This window comes from Hylaeus volcanicus, chromosome 7, assembly GCF_026283585.1.
Source record: "Hylaeus volcanicus isolate JK05 chromosome 7, UHH_iyHylVolc1.0_haploid, whole genome shotgun sequence".
NCBI classification, from domain to species: domain Eukaryota; kingdom Metazoa; phylum Arthropoda; class Insecta; order Hymenoptera; family Colletidae; genus Hylaeus; species Hylaeus volcanicus.
In genome coordinates this window covers 10,000,356-10,019,187 of record NC_071982.1, presented here as the reverse complement: position 1 = coordinate 10,019,187, position 18,832 = coordinate 10,000,356, and the positions used below count along the sequence as shown (strand labels likewise).

The following is an 18,832-nucleotide window of genomic DNA, read 5'->3' as shown; positions in this document are numbered from 1 at the left end:
ACAAAAGAATAAAACAGGCAAAAATCTATATGTACATATTATCTTGTTATGTATGTATAACATTTTATTAGAAGATAAATTTACAAAATAAACTTAAATAATGTGAAATTTTATTAAATGGGAAAGAAAATCCATAATTTATAATATTAATGTATGATTTTAAGTTGTTTTAAAATGATTATCTGTGCTTGTTGTATATATGTGACCTTCAGAAACAAGGAAATCTAATATAGTATCCAGTTCTTGTAAAATCTTTTTTGGTACTTTGGCTTTAATATCGGATCTTTCTATACCAGATTCAGTATCATTTTGTGCGTGAATAATTTTATAAACTAACGTCTGATCTTTTGTCATTCCATAATAAGGAGAATCTTCGCTTGATTCTTGATTTTCCATAACACTGGATTCGTTGTTTTGTCCCTCCTTATTCTTTTTCGACATTGCTTGGGCTTTTAATGTGGCATAAGTAACTTCGAATATATGATTTGTTAACTCATTTAAGTCTTCTAGTGGTTGTAAACGCAAAATAAGAATATGTCGTTTTTCATTCTGTTCTCTGAGTAAGCCAACTATATTAACATATACATTCATCTGCATGACAAGGCCTGATGTTTTTTTTTCTGCTTCTAACCATTTCAATGCAGTTATCGTACCTGAACATGTTAACGATGAGATAACTAATTTTGATATAATCTTAAGAAATAAGAGATTAAGATCATGTCAAGGTTATTGTTATTTCTTTAAATTAATTTCTATGGATATTCTAAGCTAGACATATAAAAACAAGAAAAAAAAGAAGAAATATCATCTTACAAGTAGATTTTTGTATAATGTACCAATATTATTTGGCATTTTTCTCGAAGAATTATAATTTAGTATTACTCAAAAATGGCTTGAGGTGACTACAGGTGTAAAAAGTGCTCGGAGTATAAAGGTCTAAAACTGAATGCAATCGAACCTGTTTGATCTTCAACATCGTATGACATCTTCGTTGCAGTCTCTTCCATGTGGCGTATTATTCCAACAATCGAGAACATACGTGCAGGAATATCCCAAATCATTGTTTCATCAACCGAATTAGCAGCGAGTAAATGTCCTATCATAACAGGAACAATGGTTTGTACTCTACGCAATTTTACGTCGTCTGGGCCAGTTTTGTTAGTACTATCCAAAAATCCACCTTCGAAAGTACCACTATTATCTAAATTAGACGACCACATAATTATGCTTAATTGACCGGAACTTAATGTTTTAAAAAGTAACAATCTTTAAGTACTTCTACTGAGAGAAACAACGAAATATATTGAACCGATTGAACGTTGGACGAAATCAAACAGAAATTGTGCGCGAACATGCGATAACCATAAAATACAGGAAACCTAGTTCTGTCACAAAATGAAGCTTGTATACAGGGTATACACAGGGTGTCCCAAAAATATTGTAACACCTTGAAAGAAGTGGTTCGGGAGGTGATTTGAAACCACTTTTTCCTTAGCGAAAATATTTTTAACGGAAAACACTGACCAATCAAAGCGCGAGTATGCCGGTGGAGCGGAGGCTACGCGATAGGCGGCCGCGCTCATACGCTATCGCGGGCGCTCCATCGCCATACTCGCGCTTTGATTGGTCAGTGTTTTCCGTTAATATCCCCTCAATGAAGCCTCGGACAACATTTTCGCTAAGAAAAAAGTTGTTTCAAATCACCTCCCGAACCACCTCTTTCAACGACTTCCAACATTTTTGGGACACTCAGTATTATGAGAATGAATTCTAAAGTTGTTTTCTTAGCACAATCTCATAGTTGCTTTTACTTTTTATTAATATTCACCAATTACAATAAGCATTTGAAGTTACAACAAAATCTATTTCCTCAAGTTATTGAAATTATGTTCAATACATATTTTTCATATTATGAAAACTAATTTTTTTACTTAAAATTCATTTAAAAAATAATTTAAACAATATTTTTATCGAATTCAAATTTAGTCGAATTTATAAATTAAAAATAATTTATTAACTTTTGTATAGAACAAATAATATTTTGCACAGACGTAAAAATATAGTTTATTACTTCGACTCGGTGTTCTTAGAAATAAAAACAAAATATTGACAAAATGTTTTAGATTTTTTTCCAAAATCTTAAAATCGTATTGGTGAATATAAAAAAATCAATGTAAATCTGCCTTGTGATATCATCATGCACTATGTAATATAGACGAAGGAATGTTTGCTCTTTCGGTTTGTTGATTTAAAATTACCATAAAAAGTATCATGGCGTCTAAGACCCATGTGGAAAATATTGTTAACGAACGTCGATTACGTCCGATTTACGGTAAGTCTACTGTTCATATCTTTATTGACGACACGAAGTTTAAATTGTCCAAGTTCTATAAAAATTTACTCGCAATATTTAACCGGTAACGAGGTTATGTAACATAGCTAAATTATGCACTTTAGATTGGTTGGATAATGGAAACAATAAAAAAGCCCTTCAAGAAGCAGATAAAGTGCTTAAAAAACATCCAAGCAATCAGTGTGCCAAAGTGCTCAAAGCTTTGGCTTTATTACGGCTTGGTAAAGAAAATGAGTGTCAAATTATCATGGATGAGGTACGGTTGGAAGTACCATGCGAGGATTCTACTCTGCAAGTTATGAGTATTTGTTATAGAGAAATACATCAACGTAAGTTAAAGTCATACTTGAAGTATAATTTTGTATATATATGTAAAATATACCATGTATTATAAAATGTAACTTCGTATATTCTTATTTGTAGCAAATAAAATTAGCGAAGTGTATGAGGCTGCAGCAAAAGCAGATCCGAACAATGAAGAATTATTGACTCACCTTTTTATGTCATATGTACGACTCGGAGATTATAAAAAGCAACAACAAACAGCGCTTGCTTTATATAAACTAAAACCAAAAAATCCTTATTATTTTTGGGCTGTGATGAGTATAGTTATGCAGGCCACACATGCAGATGAAAAATTGGCGAAAGGAGTTACTTTGCCTTTAGCAGAAAGAATGGTTTGTAAATTATTGTGAACTTATTACATCATTGTAAGAAATGTGTCATTTCATTTGAAATTTTAATAAATTAATGGATACAAGGTATTGAAACTAATTAAAGAAGGAAAAATGGAAGCTGAACAAGAAGTCCAGCTTTATTTAATGATATTGGAGCTTCAAGGTAAAAGCGAAGAAATGTTAAATGTTTTATCCGAACCCTTAGCATCGCATCTTTCGTCGATTCCACAACGCAAGGCAGCACTTTTACTAAAATTGGAACGTTTTCCTGAAGCTGCCGATGCATATAAGGAACTTATCAGAGAAAAGTGAGTACAATATAGCATATACACTTTTTTAATTATAATATTTTAGTATTATACATTGTCTGTGTATTGCAAGTAGTATCGACAACTGGGCATATTATCAAGACTATGTTTTTGCGGCTCTTAAATACCAGAAACCGGAAGAGTGTTTAGATTTTTTAAATAAGATCATAACTACATCAGAGAAAAAAGTCAGGGCTCCGTATCTTGCAAAGTTTGAACTATTGAAACACACACAAAATAAAGAAATCATTGAAAATACTGCAGATCCAGTGGATCTAATGCATCAGTATTTCTCACAATTTGGAGAGAAAGACTGTGTAGTTGGAGATTTACGACTGTACTTAGATTTGTTAACTCCTACTGGCAGATCACAGTTGCTTCAAAAAGTAAGTAAAAGAACAATAGAATGTATTTCTTAAAATAAAATAATATTTTTTTATACGAATTTCTGTTTGTAACCTTTTTACTCTTTTAGATAGAAGAAGATGTAGGTGTTAAGCCAGACGAATTTTCAACTACTGTACAACAGATGCAGAGACATATTCATTTAGAACAATTACGTCGTATTTGTGGATTCCATCAGTCCCCAAATGTAGGCATAAATGAACAAAAACAACTAGTGGAACGATTATGTAAATTATATGAGAAGGGTAATGAATTATGTCCAATTCAAGAAAGATTACCAACAGATTTTTGTCCTGCGGATTCTTACATCCTTTTAGCTACACATTTGTTACACGAACTATGGTACAGTACTAGCGACGCGTCTTACTTGTACAGGTAATATCACTTTAAAAGGCAACACTTTCAAAATAAATTTATTAACTATTTAATAAAAATAAATATAAAATTTTGTAGGGCAATGGCGATATTAGAACGTGGTTTAGTATCGAGTCCTGCAAATTTTCATCTAAAAATTTTATTAGTGCGAATATATTTGGAAGCAGGATTAGTAGGTTCTGCAGATCATGTTTTCACATTGTTGGACGTTAAACATATTCAGTTAGATTCGTTGGGTCACTTACATGCACCATTGCTTGCTCCTCTAGGCCATCTTTCATTGGCTTCCACAACTTTAGATCACTCTACTAAATTTTTCATTGCAAATTGCAAGGATGTATGTATTGCCATTTCATAAAATTACCTTAAACAGTATGAAATTCTTTCTAACTTAATTCATTGTGATGCATGGTCAGAGTGCAGATCATCTAACGTTTGCCTATAAATATGGAAGTTTTATAAAGATTCAAGAATTCGTGGAGTTAAGAGAACGTTTGGAGAACTCCTTTCACTTTGTTATGACTACTGTAGATAAAATGATCCTCGAATTAAGTTGGTGCGATAGTTCCACATCGCTGATTTCTACTTTAAATAATATGCACATTCAACCCAGCGAGGATTCAATTCGACTGAATTCTTTACGAGATAACCGTGATTTGGAGGTAAATTTAACTACATAATTCATGATGAAAAATATAACATTTTTAAAAAACAATATATTATATTTAAATAGGTTATTCGTGATTGGGAACCGTTCACAGAAAATGGAAAAGACCCCAGGATGCAAGAAGAAACACGAGTATGCATGTTAAGATTACTTGCAGCGAGGAACTTAATATTGAAAATCTTAGCAGCATGTGCAATGCCTGATAGTTCATCTCTTCTTACCCGATTATCTAGTGAATTAAAACAACTGGATACCGAGCAAATTCCTTCAGCACTTCAAAAATTTGAATCAGAGGGAAAGAAAAATAGACCTTGTAAAATGTTGGTTCCTATGGATGCAGTGGAAAGGTTACGTGAAGCTCATTACTCTGAGCAATTGAAAACGATTGCTCGGCTTGCAGAGTCACTGTCTCATTCACATTATCCTGACTTCGAATGTATCCAAATGTTACAAGCATCTCCATGTCTTCAAACAATAGACATCCCCGAAAAGGGCATTCCGGTGTCCTTTAAGCATTTTCTGCTAAGAGCATCCACATGTAGTGAGTCTCTTGCAATTATTAGTGCCATATGTACTATGTGCGCAAGGCAGTTACAACCTGAAACCACGCACAAGAAAAACAGGAAAAAATACTGTAAGAACATAAAAACCGTTTCTTTAAATGACAACGATCATGTAAGATAATTTAGTAGAGTTTAATATTATTTTCTTTTGTTGATTTTGAATAATTATTGTTGATTTTATATTTAATATTTTTTTACAGAGCTGGAAAGATGTTGCAGTATTACTTACAGAAAGGATTCAAAATTTAGATTCGGTACTAACAGAATTCGAAAAGTTTCAGCTACATACAAGATTGAGCAGTAACGAATATGATATACGTATACCGATAATAAAGTATGGCCAAGTTAGTTTAGGACAAAGTTGCAGATCGTTAAAATCTCGAGCTCAAATCTCATTGAAACTCTTAAATAGCTTGAGAAGGTGAAATTGTACAAAAATTCTTGTACAAAGAATATCCATCCAATTGTTTACTGATTTATAAAAGTGATTCATTTATTATGTACATTATTTTTAGTCTAATCAAATTATAAATATCGACTGAACGCTTATTGCAAATTAAAATTTTTGAAATGATCTTTCTTTCGCACTAAATTCACACCATTTAATAATTTAATAGTCTTTCTTTTATACAAGCTTGACCTTCATTGTGTCTTTTCTTTCAAAACAGCACACTGCCAGTTGTTAATACGAACTTGTGTTTCAAAATAGGTGAGCAATACATTTCATACAAATGCTGCCTTTGTAAAATTTGGGATAAATAACATTGTCATGTGAGATGAAGCACGTAAATTAATTTTTTGGTTGTTTTGTCTGTACATATACATTTTGAGTTAAGTACATAATTTTCGATAAACTACTTAAATCTTTCTTTACGGGAATAGTATATCTTACTGAAAAATGTGTATAAATTGTTTTATAGATGGAACGTGTCACAAATTGTGATATTATGAATTAATTTAACAAAACCTGTTTTATGTCAAAGTTACGTATTTGTACTTTGCCTCCTACATTGTATATTAATAAATTTATTACTTGTTAATCATCTAATTTAAATAATCAGTTAATTAACTTGTACGAAATTAATAAATTGGATAACAGTAACTACTACAAATAAAAGAACTAAATATATGTGATATAATTTCTTCATTAAAAAATAAATTTATATTTCATGTACTCTGAAAAATAAAAATTAATAATGGTATATTTCGTAATATTCAAATAATACAATTGGCGCATACAAAAATGCAAAACGTTATGTAGTTCTGGGTTTTAAGAAATGAAAATGTAAAGAGATATTAAAGGATTTAAGAACATTCTTGTAAAAATACTGAAACAAGGATCAAGTAGATCTTCTGCAAAATCGAATCCTTATTACTTAAACGATATAATGCAATTTTTAATTCCATTTGTAAAGCTTAATGTGCTTCGATAGTAACTTTCAGAAAAATCTACTTTTACATCTTGTAAATACGGATAAGAACGATAATAAAAAGAATGAGATTGTTGATAAATTCAAGAGGGAACCTCAACTAATAAATGTCCAGGAATTGAAGTGGAAACCGAGGATGTTGCAGAACACCAGGATTGACAAGAAAAGAAAATTTGAATTTAATAATGTCGAGATATGTATGTATTATATTTTATACATACAGACACACTTCGGTTTTTTTTTTTAATTTATTTATTTAAGGTCGCATCAACATCACCGGTTATTAGCGACCACCTTTCTGTTTTACAACTCTGAAACTAAATTACATTTGGTGTAGTTACAGGTGACGTTCATTTAAATATTATTATATAAATTTAGATGTTGTATGAAACTAATTATATCAGATACAGAATTTTCGTCGCTGTTTGCAGATTATCTGGTATGCTCAATTTGCTTCTAGTTGGTTGCAGAGAGGGACACTCAAACAAGTGCTTAACTGTTATAATAACATTGCAGTAGGTACACATCTTTGGTTGGTTTTTAGACAATAAGTGTTCGTGAGTCAGTTTACAGTGTCCAATTCGTAAACGAGTGAGGATTACTTAGTTTTTTCTTTTCATATTGTTAAATTGATGAGTTTCATATACATCCTTACTTCAGACAGTTTTTTTGGTATTGACTGAATCCATTTGGAATTCCAGAATTTTGTGTTTTTTTTATGTAGAAGTTTTTTAATATCCTTATGATGAACAGGAAGATTGTGGTAAGGGTTTTTCGTAGCTTCTTTTGCAGCTTCGTCCACGTAATCATTTTCTTTAATTCCGACATGAGATGGTATCCATGTGTATACAATTTGATTGTCGGCAGCAGTAATTTCATAGTTCAAATTAATAATGGCTTCAATAATTGGTTCTTGTTCCTTACAAGATTTGAAATTTCTCAGGTTTTCTAGTACACTCATAGAATCAGTAAAGATCACATATTTAGTATAATTTAGTGATTTAATACACAGTAAGGCTTGCTTTATTGCAAAGGCTTCACAGAAAAAAATGGAGCTACAGTCGTGAAGTCTATATAATTTCCGAGATCCCAGGCAGGTTGCAGCGCAACCGGTTCCAAGGTTTTTACACGATCCATCAGTGAAGATTCTTGTGTGATTAGTGTATTTACTATCGATACTTTTAAAAAGTTGTTGGTATACTACTGGATTTGTATTTCCTTTGTGGTACGTATGTAGAGAAAAATCTATTTCAGGCGTTGGAGTTAACCACGGAGGATACTTTATCTTTGATCTATGTATTATTTCAGGTATATTTGTATAAATATCCTTTAAATAATTGACTAGTCGCTGATATAATGGCTTAGGAAAGGATTTTCTTTTTTCGTAAAAGGCGGTGTATCTGTTTGAGAAGACATTATGGTATACCGAGTTTGAAGGAATGTGAGATATTTTGGATGCATATGAGAAGAGTAACTTTCTTCTTCTTATGTATAGAGGTTCTTCATTTGCTTCAGCTAGGATGGTCATGATAGGACTGGTTCTATAGGCACCTAGTGCAAATCTTAACCCTGATGAATGGATGGAATTTAGGTTGTTTAATACGTGAGGTTTTGCCGAGTCGTAGATAATAGATCCATAATCTAATTTGGAGCGGACAAAACTCTTATAGGTAGTCAGTATTATCTCTTTATCCGCACCCCAGTTGCTCGATGAAATTGATTTGATTACGTTCATTCGGCGGGTACATTCTGCTTTCAAATACTTACTTTGAGGAATCCATGTAAGATGTTTGTCAAAAATTAATCCAAGGATTTTTATTTCGTTACTGTTTTTTAAAGTATATGAGCCCAGTGATAGGTTAATTTGTGTATTTAAAAATTTTTGTTTTGAAAAGGTAATGACTTCAGATTTTGATTTAGAAATTTTATATCCAGTTTTGTGGGTCCATTTTTAGATTTTGTCTAACGTGTCTTGAAGTCGAATTTCCGTGGTTTTTATATGTTTTAATATAACATTAAATATATCATTGATTGCTACTAAAAACAGGGTCACACTTATAACTGATCCTTGGGGAACACCATTTTTAATTGTGAATTTCTGTGAGAATTGGTTTTTAAATTTAACTCTGATCGTTCTGTCCTGGAGAAAATTTGAAATAAATTTGAGAATTCGTCCATTAATTCCAACATTTAGTAAAATACTGATAATTCTATCTTTCCACACCATGTCATAAGCTTTCTCCATGTCTAAACTAACTGCTGCTAGGTGCTGGTTGGTAATAAAGGCATCACAAATATTACTTTCAATGTTCGTAAGATGGTCTAAAGTAGAACAGTGTTTCATAAATCCACTTTGAAAGGGTGAGACGAAATTTATACTGTTAAAATACCAAATTATCCTTTTATTAATAACTTTTTCCAAGAGTTTGCAAAGTGTGGAAGTGAGCGATATTGGTCTGTAGTTTTGTGAATTTGTAATATCTTTGTTTGGTTTTGGTATTGGAATGACGGTTGCTTCTTTCCATTTTTCGGGAAAAATTCCAGAGCATAAAATCTCATTATAAAGAAGTGTAATGTAATTGATAGCAATTCGTGGAAGCATTTTAAGGAATATGTTAAAAATACCGTCTGGTCCAGGACTTGAATTTTTAGTTGATGAAAGAACTGTTTCGATTTCAGAGATTTGTATGGGTGTGTTGATATTTTCATTTGATTGATTATTTGATTCTAGAATTTTTTCAATAATTATATCGGAGGAGTTTTTAAATTGTTGAAACTCTGGATCGTAGTTGGAATCATCTGAGTTCCTCGCAAATGTACTAGCTAATAGGTTAGCCTTATCTTCAGTCTTGTTTACGATAGTGTTGTCTGAAGACGGCATAATGTTAGAAAGGGGAATCCGATTTCCAGTTCCATTGATTTTTTTTAGTTTTTCCCATACTGTAGAAGTAGATGTAGATGGATTAATAGATGATATAAAATTTTCCCATGATACTTTTTTTTGTTGTTTAAAGGTTTTACGCGAATATGCCCTTAAGCGCTTATATTCGTATAGATTGTTAAACGTAGGGTGGGGTTTGTATTTTTGAAAGGCATGTTTATATGCTTTTAGAGATTCACTGCATTCTTCATTCCACCATGGTAACCTTTTCTTTTGTGCTTTGCTCAATGAATTAGGAATACATTTTTGGCAGCATCAAGTATAATTTTCGTTAGAATGTCTACTTTTTCGTTGATATTCATCATTTGGTCGCATCGAGATTGAAGTTCGTTTATTTTTATCGAGATTATATTTTGGTATTCTGAAAAATCACCTTTCCTGAAATTCCATTTTATTTCATTTGTAGAGTAAGTGGAAATCGGATTTAACTGATGGTGTAAGAGTATGGGATAATGATCACTTCCGTATAGGTCTTCGGTAGTTTCCCAGTTGAAATTATGTGCGATTGAGGAGGGATTAGAGATTGATAAATCAATAGCGCTGATTATGTTGTAGGAATTATTGAAGTGAGTTGGATGATTATTATTTAATAGTACCAAATTAAGGTCTTCCATAATTTGTTCCATTGTTTTCTCTCTTTCATCTAGTTTGTACGAACCCCACGTATAGCTATGACAATTAAAATCTCCCAATATTATATAAGGCTTTGGAAGCTGATTGCATAAACTACTTATTTTTTGTTGTGAAAGGATACAATTATTGGGTAGGTAAATGTTGCAAATGCTGATCGGACCTTTTGAGAATAGAACCGAGATTGCGACACACTCAAGATCGGTATTTAGAATAATTTCAGTTGCTTTGAAACTTCTTTTAATATATGTAGCTACTCCGCCACTGGCATGGGTTGCATTTGTTCTGTTTTTGGTGAAATTTGTATAATTCTTTATGTTAGCTTGAAAATTGTTTTTAAAATTTGTTTCCTGGAGGCATATAATATCTGGACTATATTTATTGATTAGGATCTGGAGATTTTCTTTTTGCGGACGGTAGCCATTCAAGTTCCATTGTAATATATAATCAGCCATTCTTAGGTTGATTGTGAGAATGATGTAATTGGTCATCATCACTGGCCTCGGAGAAATTCATTGAATCGTTGTCAGAGGTATTTTGTTTTCTTAGTTTATTTTTCAAAATTGTGAATCTGCGTTTAATGTTTTTATCTATAAGGAGTGTCCTGGTTTTTTCAAGCATCGTGACGTGGCATGAAAGACTGAAAATTCAATACATATTCCGAAGCAATTTCTGTAACATTGGAGGTACCTTTCGTCTTTTCTAATAAACTTTTAAGTTGATGATAATTGAGTGGATATGGATTATTTGGGTTTGAAAGTATTTCTCTGAGTGGAACAAGTTGATTTTCTAAGATATCTAATTTATTTTCATCGATATCTGTATTGGTCTTTGGTTTTTCAAATTTTTCTTTGATTTTATGACCTTCAAGGTAATCTGGTTTATCCAAATTTGTTTCGATAGGTTTTAGAGAATTTTTTAATGATTCATTGTTGTCAGTTGTGCTGTTTGAAGATACAGATAAGGGTCGTTTTGGAGCCTTTTGGGAAGGATTTATTATTGTCAGATTGGAATCATTTTCCAATAACGTGGTATTCGAAAAATCTTCTTTGTTTTGACTTTGAAAACAAATTTGATGGAGTGTTTATCAAAGTTAGGTTTTCCTTATGTAATATTTCTATTGATTCAGGTTCTTTGCAATTTTTTGCTACATGACCTTGTTGTTTACAGATAAAACACGATATTGCTTCGGCCGAAAGGTAGATCCAATAACTTGCGTCTTCAAAATTCATTTCAATTGACTCCGGGAGTTTATGTACGTCATCTGGGTGTATGTAGACCTGCCTTTGAAAACTTAAGATGTGAGCAAATCCGGGTTCTGACATACCTGCTCTAAGAAACGTTATATTGGATCCCAATCTGATGTTTAATTTTTTAAATTCATTTTCCAAAACGTTATGAGGGATTATTGGGGAGACGTTTGATAATATTAGTCTTTTAAAATTCGTTAGGAGACTACGAATCTCAAGTGAGTTATTTCCAATAGATATTTTTGTTTTGTTATCTGTAAGTCTTTTTGCTATGTCTTTATTGGCAAGGTAGAGACATATGCAATTTCTTGAGATTCTTGAGACAAAACGTATGTTATTTGGGTTTATTAACTTTCCAATCGCTTGGGTGTACTCTTTCAGCGGAATCCCATCAATTGAGTCGATTACAATTGCCTGTTCCTTTGTAGGGAATATTTCTCTTTGGGCAACAGTAGCAGAGCTTGTCGTTGGATTTTTACTTACTGCTTGACTAAACGTTGATGTTGAGGCATTGAAATGAACTTCTTGGTCAGAAGCCATTTCAATAAGTGAAAAGAGCAGGAAGCACTAGGTACAATTCTAAGTAGATTCGTATGATATAATGTTAGATTGATAGTCACTGGTTTACTCGCATAACGACACGACAATCAAAACAAAAACAAACAGAAACAAACGGAACTCGCCAGACACTTAGGCTTCCCAAAGGGAAACTGACTTCGGTTTTAGTTTCTGCTTATAATATCCAATACTTTGTTTCTTGAGCTTAAGTGGCAAATAAAGATCGTCCTTGTCTTGAAATTCGAATAAAGGATCAGTATACATCCACTCAATCCAGTTCTTATACTGATTTAAAATACGTTTAAAGTCCTCTAAAATGTTGTAATCTTCTTATCCCAAGATATATGAATCAAATATGAGATAAATGCGTATTCACATCATAGGATGTAGCTAGTAGATGTAGATAACATGTCTGTACAGAGTAAAAGCTTTATACTTTAGGTGTATACATATGCTTAATAATTTGCACAAATTCCTTCTTCACTATACAAATTAAAATAGAAATATTTGAAATAGCACTATCACATCAATCATCTATTTCTTCAATTTCCATCAGATTCTTCTGTTTCAATATCTCTAGTGTGTTCTTCAAAGTAGCAATTTTCTGACTGTATCTTCTATTTTGTTGTTTTAGTTTTCTTATCTCGTATTCATATTTTTTCTTTGTAGATTTTAATTGTTCTCTTAAGTGTTGTTTGATTGGACATTGAAAAAGTTTCTGTGACGATATAAATGTAGATTTTTCTTCAGTACGAGGTGTAGCTACCGAAAGGAAAATAATATTTCTTGTAAACAGTATCATATTATATTATCGCCACTATTTTCTGAAGGTCAATATAACATAAGTGGATTGTATACTTACAATTAGATTTTTCAGTGGTTTCCTCTCCCATTCTATCTTCTAAAATACTTAAACTTGTTTGTACTGCTGCATCTTTTTTTAACAACATTTCATACAACTGAAACAGAAGGGTGCATACACTCATATTTGTTGATCATTAAATTCTATATCGTTATCTACATATTAGTAATACATTTACAAATGGTAATAACTACAGGATAGAATTAAATATAGTCTTACAGAAGTAGAATATATTGCCGTAGAACTCGTTTCTATAGTCTCTGTTTCTGTTTCCACTGGAGATAAAGTTCTCTGTACTTTTGATACTAGTTGATCATCTAATTTTTCATTTTGTAAACAATGTTTTACATTCTGTTTTGTAATATCACTGGTCAATATTGTGTACAACTACAAACGTATTCATATAAAAACCATATTAAAGAATTAACTAGACATATAAGATAAGATACACATACTTGACTTCTCGATTCTTGACTCTCAGAATGCCTCTTATCTTCTGTAGTGTCTTTTGCATCTTTAGATGGTAAATTTGCCTTTAGAAATATAGAATAAACTGATGTATATATCCAGTAGTTATAAATTATAATTCTATTACTATCGTAAATGGAACAAATACATGATACAAAGAAAGAAACTACATACTTACATATGGAACAGCATCTGCTCTGACCCTTACGCAAGACACCGATGTTCTGTCAATGTCTTTATTTCTAAAGTGCTGTGAGCATAGAACAGCTTGTTTATGCAATTTAGATTCATTTAACTCCATAGCAGCTATCCACATTGCGCGCCTTTTTGGATCTCCTGGAAACCTGCAAAATGGAATATTTAATAGTATAATTGCAACTAATACTATTGTTTTTTGTTATTTTAGTTTCTTAACACTTTTAGTTAAATAACTCAACTTTATTAACGAGTTAAAACGTCTAAGCTATGCCCTTAGTTATGGCCTCCATAAAGAAACAAATTGTTAAAGAAATTTGTCTCATTGCTGATCACTGAATTGAAACAAATTACTTACGCATGAAAAGTAATTTTCGTTGTTTCTTCGAGTCGTAACTGATTAATACTTTTAGTTGTCGACCTGTTCTTACAACCTTTAGCAGCGCAAACGGGCATTTTAAAATTGGTAATTATACAATTCAATAATTACCATGCTGTATAATAAAAATTGTTGTCTATGGTATTAACAACTTTTTTTACTTGGACCTTTATTTGTAATTATTTGTTGCACTGAACGAGTGAACTCTAAGTTCAGTGATTCGTAACCATTTGTAATCACACAATTACAGTACTGTTGACTACATAGTCAAAGTGCACTACACATTACCACACGCTATTAATGTCAACACAGTGTTGTTAACTTTGCCGCAATTTTCCCACATGCGTGTCGAAATGTCGAAAATAATATCAGCAATGTGCCCTGATAGAGTAGAAATGGTATTATATGGGCCCCTATTTAGAAAATTAGAAAATTATTTAAACATTATTGGGGGATAAGTAAATGAAATAAAAGAGAGAAAGATATCGAAATAGCTATTAAAACAGAATGCCAGTTTTATGTAACTTTTATTGGATATTTTGTCTTAATAAAAAATATTGTCGCTGGTTCTTAGTTTCAAAGGTATAATCAGGGTCGGTTTTAGCAATATTGGCGCCCCGGGCAAGATTATCGCGGCGCCCCTTCAGGGGTATATACAGGGTGTCCCAAAAATGTTGTAACACCTTGAAAGGGGTGCTTCAGGAGGTGATTCGAAACAACTTTTTCCTTAGCGAAAATGTTGTTCGAGTCTTCGTTAAAGGAGATATTAAAAGAAAACACTGACCAATCAGCCCTCCATTGGCATACTCGCGCTCTAATTGGTCGGGGAGCGCGGCCGTCTAGCTCGTAGCTACGCTATCTCGAGCGCTCCAACAGTATCCGCGCGCTCTGATTGGTCGAGCTTTTCTGTTAATATCTCGTTAACGAAACCTCGGATAACATTTTCGCTAAGGAAAAAGTTGTTTCAAATCACCTCCCAAACCACCCCTTTCAAGGTGTTACAACATTTTTGGGACACCCTGTATATGTATATCGGTATATTCGTATACTAGGGACACCGGACTGCGGCGTCCTCAAAAATCTGGTGCCCCGGGCAGTTGCCCCTCCCCTAACGCCGGCCCTGGATATAATTCTTAGAAATATTATTTCCATACATTACTAGCATTACCTAACACCTACAGACCTTATTGTTAGATTTACGTGTATAGCGGTGTACATATTGACATATAAATCAGAAATAATGCATAAGAAAGAATACAGCAGAATAATAAATCTGTGCCATTATGTCGAAAAAAAGTAGGAATGCTGTGTTTATTTTGGTTATGAACTATATTGTAGTAAGTCTATCTAGAATTTTTCTACTAAGAAAAAATACTCGAAAACCTTGGGGGTGCGCTAGACTTTGATACCTATAATCAGGGCCGGCGCAAGGCTGGTTCAGTGCGTTCGCCGGAACCCGCCCCCGCGTTTTGAGAGGCCCCCCGATCTACGAAAATTTTGATTAACTTTTTACGGAATGATTCAGTTTAAAGGAGTGACAAAAATCATCAAAGTAATATTATTCAATATTCATCTTATAAACAATATATAATGTGTAGCATTCGTAAATAAATAATTCCTCGTTGAAAAATTTAAGTGTAAGAACCCGGCATAATTGTTCTCTTAAGTGTTGTTTGATTGGACATTGGCCCCACAAAAGGTCGTGCCGGCCCTGCCTATAATATTTCATTGCGCACGTGTTGTCCTCAGCTGTTCGACTGCGCATGCGTAACAAATACCGCCAAATTTCCGGCGCCAATTTGACAATATAGATTCCATGTTTAAAATTCAAAAATTCAACAAGTCCGTAATGTTCGCTTGTCAGATATTTGTATTATAAGTAAATTTATATTACAAGTAAATTAAACAGATAAATTTTACTTGGATCAAAATGCGGAGCAGCTCTGCAAGATACATGTCATCCACGAATCCCGTAAGGACAACTGTGGTTGAGAGAAAAGAAATAAATTTGATGCGAAGTGAAAAAGGCTTTAACACACACAACTTTCGTCAGTAAGTGTATGATCAACTTACATATTTTCCCTGGTACACACATTGCACATTTTGTACATGAAATGTCTCATTTGATGTACGAATTTATTGTATGAATTTATTTATTACTAGACTCCAGATGTTTATGCAAATGTATATTGTTTTCCATATTATATGTGATTCATAAATTTTAGTTAAAAGGTATATGCACATATGTTATATATTTCTTTTATATCTATTTCCCTGTATTTTCATATATAAGTTGTATATTTGCATATGTCTTTAGCATATTTTATGTGCATAAACATCCAAATTACTAATTAAATCAACCAAAAAGAGAAACGTAATATAGCATTAGGTTAATCAGAAAGTTCCGTCCATTTAGTAGCCAAAACTAGAACACTCATTAACTGTAATGTCTAAAGTGAGATTAATTTATTAAATTCAAAATTATAATTTAATTTAATTTTATATACTTCTATAAAAAATATAGTGCACTCTATTGATATCTTTTATGCAACATTTACACAATATTACTGTTTACGATGTGACAAAAGCAACATATTTTTCAATATCATACCACTATCTGCATCTAAATTACCGATACACATTTTAAACAATTGAGAAATGTTAAATAGATTATCGATATTACTGTACAGTGTAAGAATGAAACAGTAACGCCATATCAAAGGTTCTATATCAGTAGATGAATGAAGTAACAATAAAAGTAAATTTCTAACTTTACTCCAGTCTCTATGAGTAACATGTGACTTCATTTCGGAGAGAATTGTTTGCTTTGAAAAACTTGAAATATGATGTCTTTCACTTCTTTTATAGCAATGTATAATTTTACATTGTTCTGAAGTTCGTCTTAATTTTTCGTCTTCTTCCATTTCTATCTTTCTCTTTACTCCATTTTTTCTGTTTAGCTGAAGTATTTCAATGGCTTTATTCTGAAGAAAAGATAAATTTGTAACACCTGCAAGTTATAATATACATTTATAATAATAGAATGCTGTTGTTACGTACCACATTTTTTCTTCTGACTTTCTGCATTTCCACTTTTTGGGAATTTTATAATATATGATACGTATTATTCTTATTTCATAATATTTTTAATGTGATTTTGTCCAATTTTTCCTACGCATATATTAAATTTTTACCGAATGATTGAATAAACTAATAATAATTTTGTACATTTATTGTAAAAATATATTTGATATAATTTTGTTTCGATAATAAAACAGAGTATTTAAAAAATACTTTTATCATAAAATTGTTTTGCAAAATGTTCTTATTAGTACAATACATTTAGCCTTATTACCAATAATATGTAGAAGAGCACGAATTTTAATTTGTTCGTTTCCTAGGTGGATAAAATCAGAAATACACAATCGCTCAGTAGTATTTAATATACAATATGAGAGTCATTTATGAGCTGCAAAATGGTATATATTAGATGAACCGAAAAGTGATGTCGTTTCTATGAATCTCAATACTTCTTTATGATTCATCAACTCATTGATTTTTATCCATCTGGCATTGAATATTTGCACACTAAATGCCAAAAGGTTGTTGATAATGAGGATAATTACATAATCGATTAAAAATAGAAATTTACTAAGAATGTATTTGTCTGAATTTAATGTAAAAGAAATGACATTACTTTTCGGTACACCTAATATAACATACAATTCAAATACTTTTATTTACTTTAAACGTTGGTTAAAAAAACAGGAAGGAAGAAAAATCGAAAAATGTAACACAGACTTGAACAAAACGTTGTCGTGATTGTAAACAAACGAATTTTGGTTGCTGATGACTGTTTACATTCACTTATCTTTGTAACAGTTGTAACAGACAATAACAAAATATAATCTATTTTCGTAATCAATAATCGGTTTGATAAATAACAAATTGTAATAAATATCTACCATGTATTTTCGTTATTATGATTCATTTAACGAAACAATAACCTCCATATAAATAACCGATGAAACCATGTGTCTTGTAGCATGATTTCTCACTCTAAGGTAGTCACGTGGTTTGTTAAGTCAAGTTCAAGGTGGCGAGCCAGTAACTTTTATCGTGGTGAAAATGCGAGCCAACTCACAATTCTTGATTCTGTAACTGTCACCATAGTGAAAATCCGAGCCATCTCAAGGGAGTTTGTTTGACAAGAAATTTCTTGTCGAATGGTGCAATTAGAGAGAGCATTGAAAAATTGAGAAATAGAGCGAGAAGGGAAGAATAGACAACAATCTTGCGACGCGTTTGGATTGTTTAATTTAATTTAAATTTCCCTCCATCGAGAACCAGTACGATTCCAGTTACAGTTCTTGGATAAAACATTTGTCTTCAAATTTCAAATCTAGTGATTTCGTATTTTCACTTCGACGTTACTGGATCGCGTCAAAATGAAAATACGAAATCACTAGATTAGAAATTTGGTGAAAAATGTTTTGTCAGGAACTGTACCTGGAATCGTACTGGCCTACTGGCTCTCTGGTACTGCTTGTGAGTAAGACACCTTGTATAAATATGCAGGGTGTCCGAAAAGTGTTATAACACCTTGAAAGGGGTAGTTCGGGAGGTGATTTGAAACAACTTTTTCCTTAGCGAAAATGTTGTCCGAGGCTTCATTGAGGGGATATTAACGGAAAACACTGACCAATCAGAGCGCGAGTATGCCGGTGGAGCGGCCGCGGTAGCGTATGAGCGCAGCCGCCTAGCACGTAGC

General features: G+C 32.3%; 3 protein-coding genes and 2 long non-coding RNA genes across 6 annotated transcripts; 1 reads left to right on the top strand and 4 right to left on the bottom strand.

Moving 5' to 3' along the window:
* Positions 1-38: 38 nt before the first annotated feature.
* LOC128879315 (replication protein A 32 kDa subunit) lies at positions 39-1,435 on the bottom strand. The gene is made up of 2 exons (XM_054128342.1): positions 959-1,435; positions 39-653 (listed from the first exon to the last, which is right to left on the bottom strand). The coding sequence occupies exons 1-2, from the start codon at positions 1,218-1,220 to the stop codon at positions 160-162; spliced, it is 756 nt and encodes a 251-aa protein (XP_053984317.1). The 5' UTR covers positions 1,221-1,435; the 3' UTR covers positions 39-159.
* Positions 1,436-2,149: 714 nt separating this feature from the next.
* On the top strand, positions 2,150-6,384 carry LOC128880229 (N-alpha-acetyltransferase 25, NatB auxiliary subunit). The gene is made up of 10 exons (XM_054130077.1): positions 2,150-2,332; positions 2,458-2,682; positions 2,777-3,030; positions 3,115-3,338; positions 3,415-3,724; positions 3,814-4,118; positions 4,197-4,455; positions 4,535-4,780; positions 4,852-5,460; positions 5,549-6,384. The coding sequence occupies exons 1-10, from the start codon at positions 2,272-2,274 to the stop codon at positions 5,771-5,773; spliced, it is 2,718 nt and encodes a 905-aa protein (XP_053986052.1). The 5' UTR covers positions 2,150-2,271; the 3' UTR covers positions 5,774-6,384.
* A 5,819-nt stretch (positions 6,385-12,203) lies between these two features.
* LOC128880231 (uncharacterized) lies at positions 12,204-16,610 on the bottom strand. Of its 2 annotated transcripts, XM_054130084.1 has the most exons (7): positions 16,135-16,610; positions 14,041-16,043; positions 13,666-13,831; positions 13,475-13,552; positions 13,239-13,406; positions 13,020-13,116; positions 12,204-12,919 (listed from the first exon to the last, which is right to left on the bottom strand). In XM_054130084.1, exons 2-7 carry the CDS (start codon positions 14,136-14,138, stop codon positions 12,684-12,686), a joined length of 843 nt encoding a protein of 280 aa, XP_053986059.1. In that variant the 5' UTR covers positions 14,139-16,043; positions 16,135-16,610; the 3' UTR covers positions 12,204-12,683. The 2 variants fall into 2 exon arrangements, with proteins under 2 accessions (XP_053986059.1, XP_053986058.1); XM_054130083.1 differs by having other exon boundaries at positions 14,041-16,610.
* A 230-nt stretch (positions 16,611-16,840) lies between these two features.
* LOC128880235 (uncharacterized) lies at positions 16,841-18,224 on the bottom strand. The gene is made up of 2 exons (XR_008457787.1): positions 18,027-18,224; positions 16,841-17,071 (listed from the first exon to the last, which is right to left on the bottom strand). It is a non-coding gene; the product is annotated as an uncharacterized LOC128880235 (long non-coding RNA).
* LOC128880233 (uncharacterized) lies at positions 17,122-18,020 on the bottom strand. The gene is made up of 2 exons (XR_008457784.1): positions 17,417-18,020; positions 17,122-17,232 (listed from the first exon to the last, which is right to left on the bottom strand). It is a non-coding gene; the product is annotated as an uncharacterized LOC128880233 (long non-coding RNA).
* Positions 18,225-18,832: the final 608 nt, after the last annotated feature.

Bases quoted from the DNA above. Each gene is read 5' to 3' on its own strand.
- LOC128879315 (XM_054128342.1), bottom strand. From the start codon at position 1,220: ATGTGGTCGTCTAATTTAGATAATAGTGGTACTTTCGAAGGTGGATTT. The intron at 654-958 runs GTTCGATTGCAT...TAACATGTTCAG, and splicing joins CGATGTTGAAGATCAAACAG to GTACGATAACTGCATTGAAA.
- LOC128880229 (XM_054130077.1), top strand. From the start codon at position 2,272: ATGGCGTCTAAGACCCATGTGGAAAATATTGTTAACGAACGTCGATTA. The intron at 4,119-4,196 runs GTAATATCACTT...AAAATTTTGTAG, and splicing joins GACGCGTCTTACTTGTACAG to GGCAATGGCGATATTAGAAC. The intron at 4,781-4,851 runs GTAAATTTAACT...ATATTTAAATAG, and splicing joins GAGATAACCGTGATTTGGAG to GTTATTCGTGATTGGGAACC.
- LOC128880231 (XM_054130083.1), bottom strand. From the start codon at position 14,138: ATGCCCGTTTGCGCTGCTAAAGGTTGTAAGAACAGGTCGACAACTAAA. The intron at 13,832-14,040 runs GTAAGTAATTTG...TCCATTTTGCAG, and splicing joins ACGAAAATTACTTTTCATGC to GTTTCCAGGAGATCCAAAAA. The intron at 12,920-13,019 runs GTAAGTATACAA...TCCTTTCGGTAG, and splicing joins AACCACTGAAAAATCTAATT to CTACACCTCGTACTGAAGAA.